This window comes from Nelusetta ayraudi, unplaced genomic scaffold (genome assembly GCF_046127955.1).
Source record: "Nelusetta ayraudi isolate G7.1 ecotype Tasmania unplaced genomic scaffold, CSIRO-AGI_Nayr_v1 ptg000042l, whole genome shotgun sequence".
NCBI classification, from domain to species: Eukaryota; Metazoa; Chordata; class Actinopteri; order Tetraodontiformes; family Monacanthidae; genus Nelusetta; species Nelusetta ayraudi.
The window spans coordinates 4187860-4200354 of NW_027466092.1; the positions used below are offsets into that span (position 1 = coordinate 4187860).

Here is a 12495-nt window from a genome sequence, read left to right on the forward strand (position 1 = left end):
TTCTTAATAATTAATAAAAGCTTGTATAGATCTCAGAAGTATATTTAGCCCACTGTTTACATTCTCTTGTAAAAACACTCACTTTTTGCTTTTTGCTTGACCTGACGCTGTGCTGTATCTCCGACATTTCTGGAAGACAAAAGCAAAGTGGCCACAGTGAGGACTAAAGAGTGTGGAAGGAATACCTGACAGGGGAGGGACATACTTGACAGTTCCCTTTGTGACTTCATAAAGTATTCATTTCCAGAAGCAGAACTAAACACACCACTTGTCATGGCATTGTGTTGAGTCACTTCTTTTGGAAATCATCCCGCTCTTGCTTCTCATCAAACCAGAATGACTGGAAAAAATAGATGTGAACACAGAGCCGTAAACAACTTACCAACAGTTCGCATTAAATTTCGTTTACCCATTATTGTCCGAGACTTCATCTTAGTTTGTACTTTGAAAGCCTGTGATAAAGGTGTGTGCTAAAGGTCATGATGAGAAATGTTGCAAGGTGTGAAGATGTGGCAAAAAATCACACACACAATACCACTGCTTTCAAAACCTCCTGTTTTTGCGAATGCCTCGCAACTTAATTTCTTCTTACCTCCACACTACCACATTTGGGTTAATGTTTCTGTTATTCAAAGGCAGGCTTCTGAAATGTTGTTGAAAAGCTGCTCTTAAGATCAAAATGGGGACCATTCACATGTCACGATCATAACAAGCAGAATGTGCATCAAAGCCATAAATATGTGGGAGCGATGGCTAAATATGCTGTTTGTACAGTAAATCTATGAAGTTTGTGACAGTGATCAGTAGATGACCTTTCCTCCCAGTCATAGGTGTGGCTGCAGTGGACATGCATGACTATTATGGCAATATGGTGACAGCACATATCTGGAATTTAGCCACGCAAAGAACTTATTGAGTTAAAACCTAAAGCCCAGCTTCTACGGACTGCGCAGTGCAGCATTACTTCACTTTGCAATGACAGACAACTCAAATATCACTTAAAAGCGGATTTAAATGATCAAGTAGCTTATGATGATATGATATCGGTTGTTATAAGTATATTGTGCTAAAACATTAATAGTGGTGAAGGAGCTGTAATATTCTTCCAAAGTCGGCCTGCGTGGGAAAATGCTCCCAGTGAAGTTTTTGCTTTCAATGTTTGGATATGTTAACAAAACTTTACTTCACTGGCCAGACAACAAGGACGCTATCAAATGCATCAGGATAAGAAAATAAAGAAGGTTAAGCGGTGATAGACAAAAATAAATAAATAAATAAATACTGTCACAAAACACCTAAGGGTCACCTACGGGTCACATGACTTCGCTAGGGAACCAGCGTTGTTAAACGCTCACTGTCACGTGTTACAGCTACTGTCCCGTAGTTCACCATAACGGTAGCCCACAACTTAAAGATCGCATACGTATACATTATAAAATATATGTGGTGTCTGCTTTAATGATTACATTAGAAATAAAACGTGGAAGTCACATCAACCTAAGTTACTCGACACCATGTGTCTGGTACCTGAAACACACTGAGCGTTAATAATTATGATTAATTAAGCTTTAGTTTTTACAATAGGGGTTCACTGCGGGCTGGACTTTCATTATTTTGAATGAAACCAAAGTAGTAAGAAATCGCCAGTTGGGTCGAACTGGCTGGCTTTAATTATACCTGTCGTATTGCCACATTGTCCCTTGAGTTACAGTTGTCGTGCATGTCCTTTCTTATGCCTCCCTGCGGTGGATGTGTGTCCATGATGCGCAGGTAGACCACTGTCCGTTTGATTTAGCCAGCGAGGATGCTACAAAGCTACCGTTAGCAAACTTGCAACATGAACGCTAATAAAACACAAACTTTGGCATTTTGGGGGGAAAACATAGATGTTCGCTATGTTGACACAACATAGGGTCATGACCGCTGTAACCAATAGTCCGACCGCCCAACATTTCATGGAGTGAAAGACATTTCACGCAACAAATATTTTCAAATTGCCGGGGAGGATCGCTAGCAGAAACAAGCTAAGGTTTCGTTGTGTTCACGTACCAAGAAACGGGTAGTTAATACGAGTTTCAACTGAGGGTAGTAGTCAGCAAAGCAGGGATCGTAAAAGGCTAAAGCGACGTAGGGAATGTTCTCAGACTGCTACATTGATTAGTATTCTGACATCGATATTCCATGACCGGAGTTTATATCTTCTTTTTTTTTTCTTTTTTTTTTTTTAACCATAGAATACTCATAATCGACATGAACACAGACCCTCGGCAGGTCTAATTCCTTCGAACACAGCCAGTTTCTCACTGCGGTCAAGCCAACCGACAGTTCGAAAAAAGCGGTCGAGCCAGCAGGCACTCGCTTTTTTGCTTGCTCCGTGTACACCAGGTATTACGGTAGTCATTGTACTCAATGGGGAAACGAGATCGAATCGCTTTTCTCTGTACTTTGTTTCAGATGAACATTATTGGAGAATTCCTAATTGTCACTCCATCATTCCACTTCAGGGTGCTAGGGAACCACTCCAGGAACACCCTCACTGATTTTCACAAATTTCTGATGGAGCGTTTCAGAATAAAGCTCATCCAAAAATGTAATTTTTTTATGTTTACTATTCTTGATTTCAGATGAAAATATTTGGAGAATTCCTTATTGTCACTCCATTATTCCACTTCAGGGAGCTAGTGCACCACCCCAGGAACACCCTCACTGAATTTCAGGAAATTCTGATGTAGCGTCTCAGAATAAAGCTCATCCAAAAATGTGCATTTTTTTATGTTTATTATTCTTGATTTCAGATGTAAATATATGGAGAATTCCTTATTCTCACTCCAGTATTCCACTTCAGGGTGCTAGTGCACGACCCCAGGAACATCCTCACTGAATTTCAGCAATTTCTGATGGAGCATTTCAGAATAAAGCTCATCCAAAACTGTGCACTTTTTATGTTTATTATTCTTGATTTCAGATGAATTTATTTCGAGAATTCCTAATTGTCACTCCATCATTCCACTTCAGAGTGTTAGTGAACAACCCCAGGAACACCCTCACTGAATTTCAGGAAATTCTGATGTAGCATTTCAGAATAAAGCTCATCCAAAACTGTGCACTTTTTATGTTTATTATTCTTAATTTCAGATGAATTTTTTTTTCGAGAATTCCTAATTGTCACTCCATCATTCCACTTCAGGGTGCTAGTAAACAACCCCAGGAACACCCTCACTGAATTTCAGGAAATTCTGATGTAGCGTCTCAGAATAAAGCTCATCCAAAAATGTGCACTTTTTATGTTTATTATTCCTGATTTCAGATGAAAATATTTGGAGAATTCCTAATTGTCACACCAGTATTCCACTTCAGGGTGCTAGTGCACGACCCCAGGAACATCCTCACTGAATTTCAGGAAATTTTGATGTAGCGTTTCAGAATAAAGCTCATCCAAAAATGTGCACTTTATACGTTTATTATTCTTGATTTCAGATGAATTTATTTCGAGAATTCCTAATTGTCACTCCATCATTCCACTTCAGAGTGTTAGTGAACAACCCCAGGAACACCCTCACTGAATTTCAGGAAATTCTGATGTAGCATTTCAGAATAAAGCTCATCCAAAACTGTGCACTTTTTATGTTTATTATTCTTAATTTCAGATGAATTTTTTTTTCGAGAATTCCTAATTGTCACTCCATCATTCCACTTCAGGGTGCTAGTAAACAACCCCAGGAACACCCTCACTGAATTTCAGGAAATTCTGATGTAGCGTCTCAGAATAAAGCTCATCCAAAAATGTGCACTTTTTATGTTTATTATTCCTGATTTCAGATGAAAATATTTGGAGAATTCCTAATTGTCACACCAGTATTCCACTTCAGGGTGCTAGTGCACGACCCCAGGAACATCCTCACTGAATTTCAGGAAATTTTGATGTAGCGTTTCAGAATAAAGCTCATCCAAAAATGTGCACTTTATACGTTTATTATTCTTGATTTCAGATGAATTTTTTGGAGAATTCCTAATTTTAGACATTTTTTTATGTCTATCTATCTCTCTATCTATCTATCTATCTATCTACTAAATAATGCCATCACATACATTTGAAAACATTGACACAGCGTCAGCAAAGTAAAAACAATGAGTCATTGTTCTACAACATTACGGTGCGATATAAGACATTGTTTTGGTGTATAAATGATTTAATGTGAAAGAGTTCTTATAATTTAAGATATTCCATCATTTTAAAATACATATTTTGTTGTGTGAAATCATTCTTTTAAAGAAGTATTTTTAAATATGTGTTACTTATTCAGCAATTTTGTGGCGAATGCGTCACTATTTCTGAGACTGGCATGGGCTCCCATAGGTTTTGCATTGAAGGGAAATGTTTGAGAGAAAGTCGAGTCAGGGGAAAAGAAAAGTTGGGACATGAAGTACTATCACATTTGACCTTTACCCCCCACTCAAAGCAGCAGTGGTTTACAGTGCGCAGCAGAAAACGGTGCAGGGGGACAGAAGGTGGATGAGTGATTTGGAGGTGCAACATGTTGTGATGTGTGGCTTCCGCCAGTAGTAGCAGCACTGCTGAGACTGAGACTGTTTGTGCACGAGCTATGACCGAGGCAGAGCTGTACACCGTGTACAAGGGCATCTACGTGCCTTCATCTCTGCACCCGCCAGAGAGCCTGAAGTATTACGAGGAGTTTTCCTTTCGGTCGGATGATGTCTTTATCGTAACGTACCCTAAATCGGGTAAGCGTGTTTTTGGACTATGGGAGGAACCCGGAGAGAACCCGCATGCAGACACAGGGAGTACATGCAAACTCCACACAGAAAGGTCCCAGGCCAGTAATCGTCTAGCCTATGTGGTACATTATAACATTGGAGGAAATAGACACGACATTGCCAATGCAGTGCACTGAATAGCCTAATATAAGCTTCGACACCACGTAGGGGACAGCATAGTCTTGATAACTGTCTAATTTGTCCGTAGTATAGCGTCGTTGATTGAACACATATAAGTTTAAACACCACGTAGAGGACAGCGGAATAAAACATTCTGGAAAACTGTCCGTAGCGTAACGTCGTTGACAAAACTAATATATACACTTCAACAACACGTCGGAAAGAGCAGAATAAAACATTCTTGACAAATGTCTAATATGTCGTAATATGTAACGTTGTTGATAAAACTGGAACACTGAAACGATGGATTACATATTGCGCATGTACTTCGCTGAAAGTTTCAACTAGTGACAACCGAAGCGTAAAAGTGTGCGCGCTCCCGCGGCCAGGGGATACAAATTCTATCGGGGGAAACTGCCTTGACGACACCGGAATCGAACCCTGGGGCGCTAACCACTGCGCCGTGTCGCCGTTATGTCAACATTTAAAAACAATAGAAAACGCGTGCATAAAGATGGGTGGAGTTTCAGGGGCCTCAGGAATGAAGACAACGAGGAAGTGACAAATCAGTGCATTCTATCGTTTGCCCAGTAGGCGCCGACAAATCGCAAAAAGTTCCATCCATTTCAAGGATGTATTTCTTGACATTTTGACGACAGTGGCTTACAGATCATGAAAACCCAACATTGTGTGCTTCGGAATTTTTATTTTTATTTTATTGTGGAACAATTCAAGACGATATGTGTCCAATATACGATGGTCCAATCCAATATTGTACAATGTACAATGTTGAAAAGTCATAGTATCACATCCTTATCAACTAATTAACTCAAACCACCTTTAAATGTTTTCCTGAGCCTTTAAATGGTCTCACAGTCTGGGTCAGTGGGCTACACAGTCATAGGGAAGACTGCTGACTTGACAGATGCCCAGAAGACAGCTATTGACAGTCTCCACAAGGAGGGCAGCCAACAAAAGGTAATTGCCAAAGAAGCTGCTTGTTCAGAGTGTTGGATCCAAGCCTATTCATTGAAGGTTGAGTGGCGGGAAAATGTGTGGCAGGATAAAGGTGCACCAGCAAAAGAGATAACCAAATCCTTGAGAGGATTGTCAAGCAAAATCCATTCAAGAATTTAGGGAAGCATCACAAAAAGTGGACTGAGGCTGGAGTCGGCGCATCGAGAGCCGCTGCCCACAGACGACTCCTAGACATGGGTTACAGCTGTCGGATTCCTTGTGTCAAGCCACTCATCGACCAGAGACAATGTTCAGTGTCTAACATGAGCTGAGGAGAAAAAGTACTGGACTGTTGCTCTATGGTTCAAAATCAACTTTTCAGATGAAAGTACATTTTGTGTCATTTGGAAAGAAGGAAGAGTGGAAAGCCACAGAATCTATAGTGCTCGAGGTCCAATGTAGTTTCCACAGTGAGTGATGTAATCTGCTGGTGTTGGTCCACTGTGTTTTCTAAAGTTCAGAGTCAATGCAGCTATCTAACAGGCAATTACAGCACTTTTGAGCACTTCCTGCTTACTTGCTTCTGCAGACGTGCTTCGTGGAGATGCTGATGTCATCTTCCTCCTTGCCAACACTACCAAGTGAATCAAAAGCTGGTTGAATGACTGTGGCGTCACTGTGCTTGGTTGACCAGCAAACTCACCTGATCTGAACCCCATAGAGACCAGGTACTGAGTGCATATACTGTATGTGAGCATACATTTCAAAGATCTGACATTTCTGTTTAAAATGTCCCTTTTTATTAATCATATATAACATTCTCATTTTCTTAGACACTGAGTTTTGGGTTTTCATTATTTGTAAGCCACCATCCATCCATCCATCCATCCATCCATCCATCTTCCATACCCATCTACACCTGCACTCATGGTTGCGGGAGTCTGCTGGAACATATTGCAGTCTGGAAGCCACAGTCATCAAAATTTCAAGAAATAAAAGCTTGAAATATTTCACTCTATATTTAATGAATGCATATAATATATTTGTTTTACTTTCTTAAAAAATATTGAGTTTTTCATATTTAATTTTTGGAGTTGTACCTGTATCTATCCTGAATGATCCTGAAATCTTGTTTGTATTTGATATCAACCTTAATTGAACATGAGAAACTGGGGTGTGTGTGTGTGTGTGTGGGGGGTATAGATAGATAGATAATTCTAAAAGGTGTGTATCCTTATTTACTCAAACTAAACTGCTGGCTCACCTTGTTTAGGTACAACCTGGATGCAGGAGATCGTCCCGCTGATCATGAGTGGAGGAGATCCTGCATCGGTTGAGACCCTCCCAAACTGGGACCGCGTTCCCTGGTTGGAGGAACAGCAAACCATCGTCCTCAACCTAGAGCAGAGGCCATCCCCACGCATGTTTGCCAGCCACTTCCACTACAACATGATGCCAGCCTCCTTCTTCCAGACAAAGCCAAAGGTGAACCCCTTTGGATAATTTGTACTATGCTCTTTTCACTGGCATTGTAATAAATGAACAGAGTTGTTCATCATCTCACATTGGATCTGCTTGCGCAAAGGTCTAAAGGTTGGTGGATGACTTTAAACGTGCTTTTGTCACTGCAGGTCATCTACGTTATGAGAAATCCCAAAGATGTCTTCACGTCTTCTTTTCATTACTTTGGAATCACATCATTTCTGGTAAAACCAGGTCCTCAGAGCGAGTTTCTCCACAAGTTCCTTGATGGAAAAGGTTGTTTAAATTGTTGCTAACACAATAGCATCCTATCCATAGTTTTGTTTGGCTTTTTGAGAATAAAATATTGCAAAGCTTGCATTTAAAATAACATATCTGCATGAGAATATATAAAATATATATTTATAAATATATATATAAAAAAAAAGGCCCAATTTTCTTGATGATAATGAACTGTTAATGATTCTGTTTACCCACTAGTCATGTTTGGATCCTGGTTCGATCATGTGAAGGGCTGGCTGAGTGCTGAGGATAAGGACCGCATACTGTACATTTCCTATGAAGAGATGATAACGGTCAGTTCAGCATCAGTCAGCTGCTCTGACAAAGCCACAGGAAGGCAGAGACTTTCTGTAAGAACTACAAGTTTGTGACATTGTCATTGTGGTGCAGGACCTGAAGGACTCTGTGTCCAGAATGGCCCAGTTCTTGGAGAAACCTCTGGAGGCTGATGTGTTGGATAAGATAGCGGAGCGATGTTTGTTCAACAACATGAAGAAGAACAAAATGTCAAACTACTCCATGGTTCCACGTGAATTCATGGACCAAAGCAAGTCTGAATTTCTCAGGAAAGGTACATGTCAGTAGATGGAACATGTGTTATCTTCATTTGTCTGAGAATTCAACGTGATCAGCAAAGCCATTTTCACTCACTAACACTCAGTGGTTATTTTCTTAATGATCTCTATTAAATGTTGCTTTTCAGGAATTGCTGGGGACTGGAAGAACCTTCTAACAGAGGAAGAAGCAGAGCACTTTGATGCAGTTTACAAAGAAAAGATGAAAGATGTCAAATATAATTTTGTATGGGACTGAAATATGCGTGAAAGTGAAGCACTCAAGAAATAAGTAATTAAGCTCACAGAATTTATTGCTGTTTGGTGAAAAATAAACATTTTTACAACACCAGCATTGGCTACAGTATCATGTAAGAACACATTTTTTTGTTTTGTTTTGCTTTTTGCCACACACAAAGAACAAAACTTAGTCTTAAACTTAGAGTGTAAACACAACAGTCTGCCTTCTCTGTATGTTTGTGTTTCCGTGGCAGAAGCACTTCTTTTTTTTTCTTATCTATTCTCAGTATCAGTGACCAAAAGGCAGATAACAGGATCACGCTCAGTGAGGCATTGTAAATGCTACAACAAAGATGCAAGATGGGAATTTTTATGGGATTAAAACATGTCTCAAACGTAACTCAGATATGAAACATAGTTTTCTTTTTTATGGCTGGTATGAAGTCTCAGATAAATGAATGTGAAGTTAATTGTCCACATTTAGGCGCATATTCAAAATGAAAAAGATCAACAGCAACTGTTCATGGATTTGATATCTATATTTTAATCACATTACAAGCCATAATGACAACGATACTAAGATGAAGAGGGCAAAGTTTTTCTTATCACAATATTGGCAGAAGGTTGCATGGCACTAAAGGTGAGCGTGACAAGTGAAGAGTGGGTGGAGTCGTTGTAAGTTCATAACGCGCTCATAGAAAACTGCACTTTTCTCCCTCCGTTTCCAGAGACTGTGCCTGCTGCTGTGGAACCATGACAGAAGCAGAGCTGTATTCAGTGTACAAGGGCGTCTATTTGCCCCATGCTATTCATCCTCCAGAAAGCCTAAAGTACTTTGAGGAGTTTTCCTTTCGCCCAGATGATGTCATTATTGTAACCTACCCCAAATCAGGTAAGTGGATCAGCCAACATCACTTGGTCAGTATGATAAAAAAATTCTTTGTCTGCTGAATTTTTTTTGCCATGTAAATAGTCAAGTCATAAGATTTTTAGTTTTAGAGTTTGTATTAAACTTTTCTTAAAAATTGATCGCATTTTTGTCAATTGAGCTCAACAAATTTTGAAACAATTTTCTTCTCACAAATTAGTGGTGAAATCATTCATGTTCCACACTATGGCAAATGTTTGACAAATGATTCTAAACAAATACTTCACAGGTGTGTTAATTCCTGGAGGCTGAGCAACTCCAGTGTCAGGCTGTCTGTGTTGATGTTTTGCCAAACAGGACATTGTATTTTATCTATTTTAACGTTAATTATGAAATATTCTAATAAGAATTAGTGACTTTGTAGTATTTCTCTCTTGCAGCGTTTTTGTGTTTGCAGCTCGTTTACAGCCCCTGTCCACCCTAGTTAAACCTTGATCTTCCTTTTCATTTAACCAGTGCGTTAACAGCCCCTGTCCACCCTAGTTAAACCTTGATCTTCCTTTTCATTTTACAGCATGTTCTGACTGGGTATCATCAGTACATGTTTTTACATCTGGGTACACAATAAAATTGAATGTCCAAGTTGTTTCTGTTGACCAAAGGTTTTGTTTTTTTTCCCCAAATGCTCAACAGACTCCAAATATCAACCTATCAACTTAATCAGCTGTCATTTATGAAGCACTAATTCACACCCAGAGGCATCTCACAGTGCTTTGCACAATCAAAACAGAAAACCAACAGATCCCTCCACAGTGAGTAAGAAGCGACAGTGGCAGAAAAAGACTCACCAGGGGCAAGAAACCTCGAGCAGACCCAGACTCTGTATGACGGTCATTTGCTTTAACTGGTTTGTGTGCAAAGGAAATTAAAAAACACTGGAAAGACAGAGACAGAGACAGAGTGGCAGACAGTCCAGGGAGAGTCGCAGTGGGATAAAGATAAAAGATAAGAATAAATATGAGCCAGCAATCAATCAATGGGCAACATGATTCTAAAGCAAAATGCTACATACATAAAAGTGACAAATTATTTTGTCTACTTTTCCTTTTCAGGCACAACTTGGACACAGGAGATCGTCCCACTGATTATGAGTGGAGGAGATCCAGCCTCTGTTGAGACCCTCCCCAACTGGGTTCGTGTTCCCTGGTTGGAGGTGTCCATCTCCATGAAGCTCAACCTCGAGCAGAGGCCATCACCACGCATGCTCGCCAGCCACTTCCACTACAACATGATGCCACCTTCCTTCTTTAAGGCCAAGCCAAAGGTGAACCTGCCAAAGACAACATAGCATGCTTTTTAATCACTGACAGAGAGTTATATATGAGCAGAGTTAATACTAGTAAGTATTTAACTAATAATGTTGAACAAGTTGTCCTGTTTGGCAGAACATCATCACAGCATGACTACTGGAGTTATAATTTTGCCTGACCTTCAGGAATAAATACCCGTTGGCAGTATTTGTTTAGGATCACGAGTCAAACATTTGTCATACTGTGCAACATGATTCAAAATGAACGATTTAAATAAACAACATTTGTAAAGTTTCTACCTGGGTGTCTTCCCATGGATACCTCTGTCCAAAGGTTGGTGTGTAACGGGTCAAGCAACACAAACGATTACACAATCTGGCACATTTGTGATATATAAACACTGTTATCAAAGAAGATGCACATGTTTTCATCTGAATGTTTTTTATTGTTGTTTACATTTTCTAAATAAATAAAGTAAATAAATAAATAAATAAATAAATAGATAAATAAATGTCATTTGAAACGATCCACCTCCATAAGTTCTCACCACTCTTAAATGGATGTTCTGTTATCATTGCAGGTCATCTACGTCACGAGGAGCCCCAAAGATGTCTTCACGTCTTCCTTTTATTATTATGGAACAATATCATGTCTGGTAAAACCAGGTCCTCAGAGCGAGTTTCTCCACAAGTTCCTTGATGGAAAAGGTTGCACACAAATGTATTAAATGTATTTAAATTACATTTATCCATATCAAAGCCATTTGTATTTGTTTTTGTCTGTATGATAGAACAACACTCTTTCATCACAAAAAATTCTGCAAATATTTTATGATGATATTTATGATAATTCTGATTGTGTTGGGAATCTTTTTTCTTTGTCTCATCAACTTTAACCCCAAGTCATGTTTGGATCCTGGTTCGATCATGTGAAGGGCTGGCTGAGTGCTGAGGATAAGGACCGCATACTGTACATTTCCTATGAAGAGATGATAACGGTCAGTTCAGCATCAGTCAGCTGCTCTGACAAAGCCACAGGAAGGCAGAGACTTTCTGTCAGAACTACAAGTTTGTGACATTGTCATTGTGGTGCAGGACCTGAAGGACTCTGTGTCCAGAATGGCCCAGTTCTTGGAGAAACCTCTGGAGGCTGATGTGTTGGATAAGATAACGGAGCGATGTTTGTTCAACAACATGAAGAAGAACAAAATGTCAAACTACTCCATGGCTCCACGTGAATTCATGGACCAAAGCAAGTCTGGCTTTCTCAGGAAAGGTACATGTCAGTAGATGGAACATGTGTTATCTTCATTTGTCTATGAATTAAATGTGATCATGATTAAATGTTGCTTTTCAGGAATTGCTGGAGACTGGAAGAACCTTCTAACGGTTGCAGAAGCAGAGCACTTTGATGCAGTTTACAAAGAAAAGATGAAAGATGTCAAATATAAATTTGTATGGGACTAAAATATGTTGCCTGCGCCCTAAGACAGCTGGGTTAGGCTCCAGCAGACCCCTGTGACCCTGAGCTCGGGAAGAAGCGGGTATAGAAGATGAATGAATGAATGAATGAATGAATGAATGAATAAAATATGTATGTAAGTTGTAACTTTTTCATATTCAAAATGATGAATCCCTTGTGTGTGCAGAACTAACGTCCTATGCTAGTTAATTTGTAAGGAAGGTGCCAATTTGAACATACATCACATCGTAAACATCTGTTGTTTTGTTATGAACAAACGGCTCTCAGAATTAGATTATACATTTTGCTTCAATAGATAACAATATCTTATCATGATGGTTGAATGAAGAATTACCCTGGTGATTGATTTTAAATTGATTTACCTCCATCTAATGCAAATAATGCCCTAAATGTTCTATAGGTTACCACACCATAAAGTCAACAA

General features: G+C 39.4%; 2 protein-coding genes across 5 annotated transcripts in view; one reads left to right on the forward strand and one right to left on the reverse strand.

Moving 5' to 3' along the window:
- LOC142893306 (uncharacterized) overlaps positions 1-1947 on the reverse strand; it is a 42291-nt gene extending 40344 nt beyond the window's left edge. For 2 of the 4 annotated variants that reach the window (XM_076033759.1, XM_076033758.1), the window contains exons 1-2: positions 1678-1947; positions 83-129 (exon numbers count right to left, since the gene is read on the reverse strand). In XM_076033759.1, coding sequence (XP_075889874.1) covers positions 83-129; positions 1678-1761 — 131 coding nt within the window. In that variant the 5' untranslated portion in view covers positions 1762-1947. Of the gene's footprint in view, positions 1-82; positions 130-205; positions 259-1677 lie in introns of those variants that run through there. The other 2 variants (XM_076033762.1, XM_076033761.1) reach the window with 2 other exon arrangements.
- A 2580-nt stretch (positions 1948-4527) lies between these two features.
- LOC142894291 (uncharacterized) lies at positions 4528-12239 on the forward strand. Its single transcript, XM_076035554.1, has 12 exons — positions 4528-4743; positions 7127-7338; positions 7485-7611; positions 7816-7910; positions 8008-8188; positions 8321-8422; positions 9100-9303; positions 10392-10603; positions 11170-11296; positions 11492-11586; positions 11684-11864; positions 11946-12239. Exons 1-12 carry the CDS (start codon positions 4605-4607, stop codon positions 12053-12055), a joined length of 1785 nt encoding a protein of 594 aa, XP_075891669.1. The 5' UTR covers positions 4528-4604; the 3' UTR covers positions 12056-12239.
- The last annotated feature ends 256 nt before the right edge of the window (positions 12240-12495 follow it).